The sequence below is a fragment of the Amaranthus tricolor genome, chromosome 10 (assembly GCF_026212465.1).
Source record: "Amaranthus tricolor cultivar Red isolate AtriRed21 chromosome 10, ASM2621246v1, whole genome shotgun sequence".
NCBI classification, from domain to species: domain Eukaryota; kingdom Viridiplantae; phylum Streptophyta; class Magnoliopsida; order Caryophyllales; family Amaranthaceae; genus Amaranthus; species Amaranthus tricolor.
The window spans coordinates 9,274,777-9,287,791 of NC_080056.1; the positions used below are offsets into that span (position 1 = coordinate 9,274,777).

The 13,015-nt window shown below is 31.5% G+C and overlaps 1 protein-coding gene across 1 annotated transcript; it reads right to left on the reverse strand.

Annotated features, from left to right (window-relative positions):
- Positions 1–10,062: 10,062 nt before the first annotated feature.
- Positions 10,063–12,148, reverse strand: LOC130825874 (vegetative cell wall protein gp1-like). The gene is made up of 2 exons (XM_057691323.1): positions 12,050–12,148; positions 10,063–11,141 (listed from the first exon to the last, which is right to left on the reverse strand). Exons 1-2 carry the CDS (start codon positions 12,111–12,113, stop codon positions 10,225–10,227), a joined length of 981 nt encoding a protein of 326 aa, XP_057547306.1. The 5' UTR covers positions 12,114–12,148; the 3' UTR covers positions 10,063–10,224.
- Positions 12,149–13,015: the final 867 nt, after the last annotated feature.

A 13,015-nucleotide genomic window follows, 5' to 3' on the forward strand; every position in this document is an offset into this window, starting at 1 on the left:
GTGTGTACTAATTATTCAATTACCCCTATAAATAGGGAGCTCATATGCTCATTTTTATTCATCAAACACAACCCCTAACCTAAACACATAACCTTAATCTCTCTTACTCTCAATTGTAATACTTCGTTGTAAGAGTTGTACTACTCCCATTTCTATAGTATAAACAAGATACTACACACCTCAAAGGACGTAGCCTACATTGGGTGAACCTTCTTAAATACTTATGTCAATTGTTTGCATTTTATTTCCTACATACATTGTCTTATTCATTTAAATACACCTAGTTCATCAAGGTACTTCATACCTTCGATCTTGGTGGTATTAGAGTTTGAGAATTGTTTTTTAGACTCTAATCTAGCTCTCATTTCAGTTGGTATCATAGCCAAGTCGTTGTTACGATAATTAAGAAGTTGTTTGTTGGTGGAACATGTCTACAATGAAACTAGACATAGAGAAGTTTGATAGGAGTGTTAATTTTGGCTTATGGCAAGTCAAGATGAAAGCCATTTTGATCCAAAACGGTGTGCAAAAAGCAATTGATAGTGTGTAGGAAATGCACAAGGGCATGCATGACTACAACAAGATGGGAATAGATTGATACAAAGACATTATCGGAATTCAACTATGTCTTTCCAATGAAGTGCTAAGAAAGGTTTGCCAAGGAAACCATAACCAAGGGAATATGGGAGAAATTAAAGTCACTCTATATGGCCAAGGGTGTCACCAATTTTCATTAGTTATATACCATCTACAAATTCAACTTACCTTTTCATCCAACATTTTTTTTCTATTATAGTGTTTCTTAATTTTTACACCAATTTTGTTGAGGCAAAACTCAAAAGTGAATGGAGAATGTATATATTTTGAAGGTTTAGGGTGTTTTGATTGAAGATTTATAAGTTATAAAAAAAAAGATAGAAATAATAATAGTAAAATAATAAATAAAATCAAAAAAGTAAATTAAAAGCATAAAATTTCCATAAATACATTATTGTTATTTTCTAAAACCTCATCCATGATTTATGTATACAAAAATTCATCATAGCAACATGTATGATTATTACAAGTAGAACAAGGTGGATTACAGTCATTAGAATCAAAGCAATAACCATAACCACAATCACGGACATGATACGGTGAAAACGGATCTATTAATGCTGGTGGTGATGTTTCTGGTGCTTCACCATTCGATACTATCGGAGCGATTGATTGCAATTGTGGTGCTAATGCTTTTTCGTTTGGTGGCGGAGCAAATGTCGGTAGTGGCACAGGAGATAGTCGAACAGGATAATGGTGGCAATTCTTGTGGTGGACATGCTTGTGCCGTGCTTCTGTAAATACTACTTGAACTGCAATTAAATTAAAGATATACAAAAAGAAAGAGTTCTCTAGCATCAGATTCAAATGGATTCAGTTGTGATAAGTGTATTTATTAATTATTTGCACCAATTTAGAGCTGTTCAAATGTGACCCGACTCGAAATCGAAAGTTGACCGACCCGAAAATATGTTTCTTTTTTAGGTTTATCGAATCGACAATATCCGAACCGAAGTTGCGCTCGAACCAATTTACGACCGAAATTCGTAAAATTAAACCCGAACTGCGACCGATTTTTATAACCGACATATAACCGTTAACCAAGATTACCCGAACCTAATAGTGACCGACCCGAGTCATACCCGACCCGAATCATGCTCAAAACCGAATTTGATCCGGTTAAAACCGACTTTAACCGAACGAATTTTTAATAGAAATGCTGTAAACCTGAACCAACTTTTAACATAAAGGTATGATCGACTCATACTCAATCTTCTTATTAGTTAATCTAATAAAGTAATAGAAATTTAAATAAATTAAATTTTATACATAAATGGTTTCATATATTTAGTGTTAATAATCAATGGTCAATGTCTATTTAAATATTTTTAATCAAATTAGATGAAAAATGATAAAACTTTAATTTTATAGTCAAATAAGAGTAAAAGTAACAAAGTAATAATCACAAACTGATTTGCATTTTAACTAAGGGAAATCTTATCATCAATTAAAAAAATGTCTAACAACTTAATCTGATATTGACTCGATCTATAGTAATTAGTAATTCGTAGCCGAATTCTATTGCAAAATAATACCCGAACTTGATCTGTACCCGGTAAAACCAAACCAATGATTAACTGATGACAGTCCGAGGCTGATTGACTACTCGACATGAACTTCAACCGACACCGAGCCGATGCTAACTCGATAGCTCAAATAACTGACCTTCAACCGAACCATGACTAACTGACCTGACCCGAGTGTGACCCGCCGTAACACGCATCCGAAAAATAATCGATCCGAAATACAACTGAACCGAATGACACCCGTCCGAAACCAACCCCATCACCCGAATGAACACCTCTACACCTATTCATGTCATTTATACTCTTTTATAATATTCGTTGTTAGTAATTTCGTGCTTGATTGAATGAGTTTGACAAAGAAGAGAAGCAAAAGAATTGAAAAGTATTCATACTATATATGTTTTGAGTGAAATTTGATGTGTTAATTCTTTTGATTATAAGTGTTGACAGAAAAATCTTGCTAAGTTGAATTGTATACTTTTAAGGGCTTTTATATATATATATATATATATATATATATATATATATATATATATATATATATATATATATATATATATATATATATATATATATATATATATATATATACACGTATATATATTTATATATATATATATATATGTATATATATATATATATATATATATATATATATATATATATATATATATATATATATACATATATATATATATATATATATATATATATATATATATATATATATATATATATATATACACATATATATATATATATATATATATATATATATATATATATATATATATATATATATATATATATATATATATATATACATATATATATATATATACATATATATATATATATATATACATATATATATATATATATATATACATATATATATATATATATATATATATATATATATATATACATATATATATATATATATATATATATATATATATATATATATATATATATATATATAGTAACACCAGAAATTGTGTTAACTTTTTACAGAAAAGGTATTACTTTTGTACAAAAAATGTGTTACTTTTGTTTTTAAAAAAATCTGGTACTTTTACCAAAAAAGTGTAACTTTCAGAAAAAATAAATAAAAATGCAAAGTAACACGTTTTTTTAGAAAAGTAACACCTTTTTATGGTTCACACGGTTCTCATATAAGGATGGTTTTCACTTGAACTTCTCCTTATATATATATATATATATATATATATATATATATATATATATATATATATATATATATATAATTATTATTTTTTTGAAAAAGAAAAAAACTTTCATTCCAGACAAAACCAAAAAAATACATCAAAACTAAGGGCTCAAGCCGACTATAAATAATAATAATAATAATAATAATAATAATAATAATAATAATAATAATAATAATAATAATATTATTATTATTATTATTATTATTATTATTATTATTATTATTATTATTATTATTATTATTTTATTATTATTATTATTATTATTATTATTATTAGTGTAGAAACTCGTGTAATGCACAAAATTATTATTATAAAATTATACATAAATATAAATTTAAGATAAAGATACAATAGCATGTTATCAGTAAAAAATTATGATATTTCTTCTATAATAGATAGAACATTTTAGAATATATAGTGCTTTTAATAAAAAAAAATTAGGTCGTTAATATAAGTATTAGTTAAAGTTTTCATAGTTTTTAAGGTATATATGAGTAATTTTCCAACATAATCATAATAATTATTTGTCATTCTCAAAATATTTTTGATTATCATGTATCTTTTGTTTCTTTGATAAATATTTTAGGAATGAACATTTTAATGAAGAACTTTATTAATTAGCAAATACTACAAAATAAAAAAAACTAATATATATTCTTAAGTATTTTAACGGAAAATTTATACAGCTTTAAACTTTAAATATATAATATTCCTAAGAGAATTTTAAAAAATATATCTTATTATAATATACTAATACTCATATTAAAGATTAACTTTATGGAAAACCAGATGAAAAACAAGAGAAGCGCACTTACATGATGAGAAAGTAAAAAGGACGACAACAAAAAGAAAAAAGTTGGTGACATATTTTCCTTCCATGGTAATTTGGTATAATGAAGTTGAATAATAGGAGCTAAATATATAGTCTTCAGGAACCTTTGTTTCTTAGTTGAGTAGTACATGGATATTGTACGTAGCCCACATTTAGTATATTGACTTTAAAGTTTAATTAAGGATCAAGTAAAGCTAATAAACATACTTCTTCACATGTGCATATGGACGATGCTTTCACTTGAGACCAATTTCTTGCAATATAATGTACCTTTAGTTTCAAATAGGAATCATATTTACTCAATCATTTAAAAAAATACGTTCAATTGATTGTCAATTTTGACAATATTTTTCCTGTAAGTAAGAGGGAGAGAAAATATTTAAAGTTGGTTGAATGATAAACAATACCAACTTAATATATAGACGCGTAAATGTTATTGTTTCTGTTAAATTAAAAATTAAACATAGTTAATTAAGATAAACATAAAGCTTAGTATATGATGGATTTAGGATATATAGTGATTAGTAACAATATTGTTTTAGGGGTTTGTCCGTCTTTGTAATCAAACTCTTCTTTGATGAGACCACATTTAATGAACTATATAAGGTAACAAAGGTCAATTGGCTATGAGTGTTGACTTCTTGTAGAACCTACTATGATGAAGTCAGTAAATACACAATAGAAAAAAAACCTAATGCACTCACACCAAACGACACATTCTCTAATGATTATCTTGATTGGGTAATTAGAGTTTGATTTAGGGCGTAAGGCCTTTATGTGTTCTTTATTAAAAGAGTAAACACAGAAGTGTAAATGTCAATTCTCTAAATGATTGAGAGTAACAAGCACACAATTTAGTTGGGTGAATAAACGTAAGGTGCCTTAAAATGTCTTTTTAACCTTTGTTTAAGTCTTACATTCACAGTGATTTTCCACCTTTTTTTCTCTTTGCTTAGTTAGTAGAGCTGGTGCTAAAGTGGTCTTCTTCCATTATGGTAAGACTGGTCATGAAAAAGACAAGTGTTTTGACCTTCACGGTGTGCCTGATTGGTATACCGGTCTACGTGGGTCTCGTAGTGGACGTGTTGGTCGTGGTGGTCGTCATGGTATTCCTAGTCACAACGCTTTTGCTGTTAAAATGGGTGGTCCACGTAAAGGGGGTGTTTCTGATATTCAAGATGTTGATCGCACTCTTGCTTTTACTTTGACCTAGGAACAATAGAAGCAGTTTATATGACTGCTCTTAAAGGGGCACAATCTTCTTCTTCCTCCTCACGATACGTATTCTTTTAATGATTTGATAATTGACACCGGTGCTTTGAATCATATGACTGGTAACATAAATTTTTTCTCTGATTTACGTGATATTCACTCTATTGTTGGTCTGCCTAATAGAAACAAGGCTATAGCCACGAAAAAAGGAATAATCAAGTTGATTGATCAATTTGTGTTCCATAATGTATTATATGTGCCCTCTCTTACTTGTAACCTCATGTCTGTTTCTCAATTATTGGAGGAACATAGCTACCATGTCCTTTTCACTCACAAATTTTGTATTATTCAAGCCCTCAACTTGAAGAACCTAATTGGAGCGGGGGTGCAGTGTAATGGGGTCTATCTGCTACAAATTGTTCCTGATTGTTCATTTCAAGCTAATGCAGATGGTGTTCCAAATGCTAGTTTACTTTGGCGTATAGGTCATCCTAGTATGAAAGTACTACACTTATCATTAGTGTTTAGTTGTGGTAAAAATAATGTCTGTGGAATGTTTGATTGTTCTATTTTTTTTCATGGGAAAACAACCTCAGAATTCTTTTCCTTTATGTTTCAATAAAGCATCTGATTTGTTTGATTTGGTTCATTGTGATATTTGGGGTCCCTAAAAATTTTTGTCTAGTAGTGATGCTTCTTACTTTCTTACTATTGTTGATGATTTTTCTCGTGCAACTTGGGTTTATTTAATGACTGGTAAACATAAAGTTGGTGACTTGATTAAAAATTTTTATGCTTATGTCAAAACCCAATTCCATAAAAAGATTAAGATGTTCTAAAGTGATAATGGTAAGGAGTTCACTGGCTTGTCGCCATTTTTTGTTAAAAAAGGGATTATACATCAAACCTCTTGCGTTGATACTGCTCAATAAAATGGTAGTGTTGAACGCAAGCATAAGCATATTCTTAATGTTGCTCGAGCTTTGCGTTTTCAAGCTAAACTTCCCAAGTTTTTTTGGGGGGAATGTGTCCTTGCTGCTGTACATTTAATCAATCTCACCCTTACCCAGTGTTAAATGGAAAGACTCCTCATGAATGTTTATTTGGTCAAGCTCCTTCGTATAGTGCTTTGGGTGTTTTTGGTTGTCTCTGTTATGTTGCCAATCGATCTTGGGTTTGTGATAAATTTGATTCTTGGTCTCGGAGATGTATTTTTGTGGGCTATCCTTTTGGTAAGAAAGGTTGGAGATGTTATGATCTAGAGACAAGGCAATATGTGATTAGTCATGATGTGAAATTTATGGAGGACCAATTCCCTTTTCCTGAAACTTTGAATGCTAAAGACAAATTTCATTGGGAGCAATATATCTCTCAAGTCCCTTTATGGGATGATGATTTGCCATTACATGATTCTGATGCACAAGATACCGTTGTGACCACTTATGTTCCTACTATGCCTGAACTAGCTGTTGTGCCCAGTTCAAGCACTGATTATGTTCCTACTTTGTTATTGGGGCACCTCAGACTGTCTCTACTCCTGTTCCTGTTCCTGTTCCCGTTCCTACTTCGACTTCACCTGTTGACACTCTCAGTTCTTCCAGTGCCACAACTGATTTGGGTCGTGGTCTTCGAACTAAGGTTCCTTCTTCCAGGCTTCGGGGCTATGTGACAAATATTGTATGCTCTCTTACAATAGACCCTCCTTCCATGTCCTGCATCGCTCCCGCTGCTCCTTCTTGTTCTTCAGGTAAACCTTTCAATATTGCATGTTATATTCAATATGAAAAATTCTCTGATAATCATAATTTTTTCCTAACCTCTATTACCACAAGAAAGGAGCCTTCCTCGTTCAAAGAAGCCATCAAATATCCATAATGGCGTCGTGCTACGCAGGAAGAAATAGATGCTCATGAACGTAATAGCACTTGGTCATTGGAGGATTTACCTCCTGGTAAGAAAGCTATTGGTTATGTTTGGGTATATAAGATTAAATATACATCCAAAGGTGATGTCGAGCGTTTCAAAGGTCATCTAGTTGTTTTGTGATAATCGTTAGGTGCATGGTGTAGACTATAATGAAACCTTTGCTCCTGTGGCCAAAATAGGGACAGTCTGTCTCTTTCTTTCTGTAGCTGCCTCTTTGAAATGGGAACTGCATCAAATGGATGTTCATAATGCTTTCTTTCATGGTGATCTAGATGAAGAGGTGTATATGAAGCTTCCACTCGGTTATCACACTTCTACATCTGGCAAGGTTTGTCATTTCCGCAAATCATTATATGGTCTAAACTAGGCTCCGCGCCAATGGTTTTCCAAACTGTCACATGCTTTGAAATCTTATGGTTTTAAGAAATCATATGCTGATTATTCTTTATTCAGTTACGTTAAGGGTAATGGTTCTCTTCACATCCTTGTGTATGTGGATGATCTTATTATTGTGGGATCTTCTCATGATTTTATTACTCGCTTTAAAGCATATTTGTGCGTTGTTTCCATATGAAGGATCTTTGTCCTTTAATATATTTTTTGGGTATTGAGGTTACTCGTGGTGCAAAAGGTATTTTTTTTGTCTCAATGCAAATATACGATAAATGTGTTGACTGAAGTTGGTATGTTAGGTTGTAAACCTATTGATACACCAATGGAACAAAATCATCATCTTGCCTTTGCTATAAGAAATCCATATGCTCATCCTGATCAGTAACGTTGTCTAGTAGGTCGACTTGTGTGTCTTTTTGTTACTCGTTCTGAATTAAGTTATGTTGTTCATACTATGGCTCAGTTTTTGATTGATCCCAAGTTTCTCACTGGGAAGTTGTTGTTCGTGTTTTACGTTATATTAAAGGTAGTCCTGGCCAGGGCATTTTGTTGCGGTCTATGAATACTATGTGTTTAACAGCTTTTACTAATAGTGATTGGGCGGCTTGTCCTTTAACACGTCGATCCTTGTCTGGATATATGGTGTTCTTGGGTCGTTCTCCTATATCTTGGAAAACTAAGAAACAACATACAGTTTCTCGCTCTTCGGCTGAGGCTGAGTATCGTGCCATGGCTGTAACCACTTGTGAGTTAAAGTGGTTAAAATCTTTGTTGTCCTCTCTTGGGATTCTTCATTCTAAACCTATGAAATTATTTTGTGAGTATGCGCTTCATATTGCCAAAAACCCAGTATTTCATGATTGTATGAAGCATATTGAAGTTGATTGTCATTTTATTCGTGATAAGTTGGTTTTCGGTAATGTTGTTACTTTCTATGTTCCTACCGGCCATCAGTTGGCTGACATTTTGACTAAAGCTCTTGGCAGAAAACATTTTGAATTTCTTTTACGCAAGTTGGGCATTTGTGATTTGCATGCTCCAACTTGAGGGAGTGTGCTAAGGAACCTAGTATTATTAGGACTCCAGTAGTTGTGTATTTAGGAAAGTCATTATTCTTTGATATCTTTTCCTTTATTGTAAGCTTATTCTTCTAGGGTTTAGTTGGGTTGGTTTGTATTATAAATAATGTTATTTTTAATGAGCAAAGCATGTCGTTTTCCCAATTACTCATGCATCATAACACTCTAGTATGCCCCCTCATACGAGAGCCCTTTGGATTAAGATTGTGGATGCAACACAACCCTTCTCTGGTACGAAATATTCTATTTGAACTTTAGGGGAGGTTGAGATTCGAATTCGTATCCTCTTGTCATGCTGACTTCTATTACCATGTCATGGAACTAACTCAACCAAAAGCTTAAGCTGACGAGTAAAGCCTCATAATATGTTATATACTCTAACACGCCCTTTACACGAGAGCCTTTTGGCCTAGAAGTGTGGATGCAACACATGCCCTCCTCATACTTATTGCGGAATGTTCCACTTGAACTTGAGTGGTGGTTGAGATTTTTTAATCCGTGGCTGTCACGTTGCCTTCAATTTCCATGTCAAGTAACCAACTCAACCAAAAGTTTAATCCGATGGTTAAATCCCATAATATGATATATATATATATATATATATATATATATATATATATATATATATATATATATATATATACATATATATATATATATACATATATATATATATATACATATATATATATATACATATATATATATATATACATATATATATATATATACATATATATATATATATATACATATATATATATATATACATATATATATATATATATATATATACATATATATATATATATACATATATATATATATATACATATATATATATATATATACATATATATATATATATATACATACATATATATATATATACATATATATATATATATATACATACATATATATATATATACATATATATATATATATATACATATATATATATATATATACATATATATATATATATATACATATATATATATATATATATACATATATATATATATATACATATATATATATATATACATATATATATATATATATATATATATATATATATATATATATATATATATATATATATATATATATATATATATATATATATATATATATATATATATATATATATATATATATATATATATATATATATATATATATATATATATATATATACTCTAACAAGCTATTCCCAATCAAATTACTCAGAAATAGAGAATACAATTAATTTGAGTATGTGGTAAGATGTTTATTAAGAATAATACACGAGAAAAATATCCAAATATACATGTATATCATATGATCAGATATTCTCTTAATTATGTGTTAGTACTTGTAAAATACAGGATCACTAGATATTAATTCTTATTGTGTTGAAATTGTATTGAAATCATAAACTAGTCATACTGGCAGGTATTATTAGCACCACAGGCTGTGCAAGGCCAATCACAATCATTATCGTCAAAGCACGGGAAGCCACAACCATGAACCTGATAAGGCGGATATTCCTGTCCTGGAGGAGGAAGGTCAGCTGGCACTCCTATATCATAAGGAGGTTTCGGTGCATCTATATCGCCCTCGTCCTCCCCTGAACTGGGTGAAGGAGCCGGTTCAGGTGCCTGTGATGGCACAAATGATGCCAGTGTCATGGGTTCTTCATACGAACATGTCTTGTTAAAACCACAAACTGTGCACGGCCAATCACAGTCGTTTGAGTCAGTACATGGGTAGCCACACCCATGAACCTGATAGGGTGGATATTCGTATCCAGGAGGTGGAAGAACAGCTGGTTCTCCTATATCGAAATAAGTACATGTTTGGTTTGCACTACAGATTGTGCAGGGCCAATCGCAGTCGTTTGAGTTAGTACATGGATAGCCACAACCATGGGTTTCGTACGGGGGGACTTCTGGTACTGGTGGTAGTGAATCTGCACTAGGTGGGGAAGAAATTGGGGGCCATGGGTAAGGTTCATCGTACGCACATGTGTAGTTTGCACCACATATTGTGCATGGGGCATCACAATCATTGGAGTCGCTGCACGGATAGCCACAACCGTGGATTTGGTATGGGGGCAAATTGTTAATGTCTATATAAGGTGCTGGTTCTGGGTATGATGGAACTGGTGCTAATTCTCTTGGTGGGTCTTCAATGTTTGGCAGGTCTTCAGCGGTTGATGTTGGTGCAGGAGATGGTGATATTTGTGGTGGCGGTGATGGTGGTATTGTCACTGGAGAAGGCTTTACACGACGATGGTGGTGGTTCTTGTGTTGTACATGCTTGTGCCTTGCTTCTGCCCTAAATGGAAAATGAGCTACAATAATAGTAACGGAAAATAATGTTAGAAAAGGAATTGTAGCTAATGAAAAGAAATCAAGGACTAGAAGTTTTTACACATAAAATAGAGTTACAACATAACTTGCAAATCCATGCTAGCTGTTGTTAGGCTGCGACAATTTTTGAATCATCATGTGGGCCATTTGTGTGGATATGCCCACAGGGCACCCGTGGGCTTGGGCCCACCAACTCACAGAAAATGAATGTAGACTTGCATATATAGTTGATGAGGTTCACTCTTTTCAAAATCATATGATATTAAAATGATTGCTCACGAAGCATTATATGCAAGTCCACAACCCACTATTTTAGTCATGTGAGATTTTCTTCACATGTAAAGTATTTCGAACAGTTGTCACTATTACGAAAACACCAATCACTATAAAACCACTCATTGGATTAGGGGTGTTCAATGGGCCGGCCAAGGGCCATTTATAATTAAAGAGGGCTTTAAAATGGGCCAGGCTTTGAAAGCCCAGCCCGGCCCAACTCAGCCCATTTTTACTACTAAATTTTATTTTAATTCTCATTTATCAATTTATAATAATTAAACTATCATTTATAATAAATAAATTGAAAAAATATTTATACATTAAATATGTTATTTACAAAGGCTCGCTTTCGGCCTTTATTAAGCCATTTTATAGCCCGCTTCATTTTTAATTATTGTATAGCCCGTTTTCGGCCCGACCCTAACAAACCCTTCAAAAAACGGGTTGAATAAGAGCTTAAAATGAGGGCCTGGCGCACTAAACACCCCTACATTGGATTAGCACAAAGATTTTGTTGACAAATTGATGAGAAGACATAAAACATATAACATATCATGACATATCCAATTAAAACAAAACATAAAAATTGAAATAGTTATGCAAGAAGTAGTACATGTTGCGAAAGCAAAAAGGATGACAACGAGAAGAGATAGCTTGGTGACAGAAGTTTTCCCCATATTGAATAATTCAAATCATGCAGAAAATAAATGATATTCAAAACTTAGAGGCAATCAACGAATTTATAATTTATGTTGATGAGGAGCCTTTGATTCATAGTTGAGTAATGCATGGATTTGGTAGTCCATATTCAATCAATAATTGACTTTGGAATTCAATTAAGGATGAAGTAAAGGTAATAAATGAACTTATTCACATGTGCATCAACATATATATATATATATATATATATATATATATATATATATATATATATATATATATATATATATATATATATATATATATATATATATATATATATATATATATATATATATATATATATATATATATAGTATGTGTTTGATTAAGGACTAATCTTTCCTTAGACATTATATTCTCATTGAACCTTTAGTTTTGTCACACGTTAATACATTAGTCACACTTGAGGTTCATAGAAAAGTGGTTCACACTTGCTTAGACTTATACCTTACTATTTTGTATTTAGAATTTATAAAAATTACTGGTATCATACCTTAAAATACATATAAAAAGTGCCAACTGTAAAAATATTAAAATGCATGAATATATATTTGGGGTAAAAGGAGGCATGTGTAAAGGAAGGCCATTGACTCACCTATGAGAAGGGTGAAAGCATCACAGTTAATCGTACGAAAAGTCATGGGATGGTAGATTTAGGAAAACAGTGAGATGGACAAATTGGGAATGGCTAGAGCGAATTGCGTATATCTTAAGATTTGACTAGAGATAAAACTATTTGAAGACGTCAAACTTGTGTTCTACACCTTCAGTAGTTATTTATATTTAATTGGTTTATGTTTTTAGCCTTTATGATTGACATTCCTTTCCTCGACTTGCTATACATAATCTTGTATAGGTCTTTCTCAAGTTGAGGATT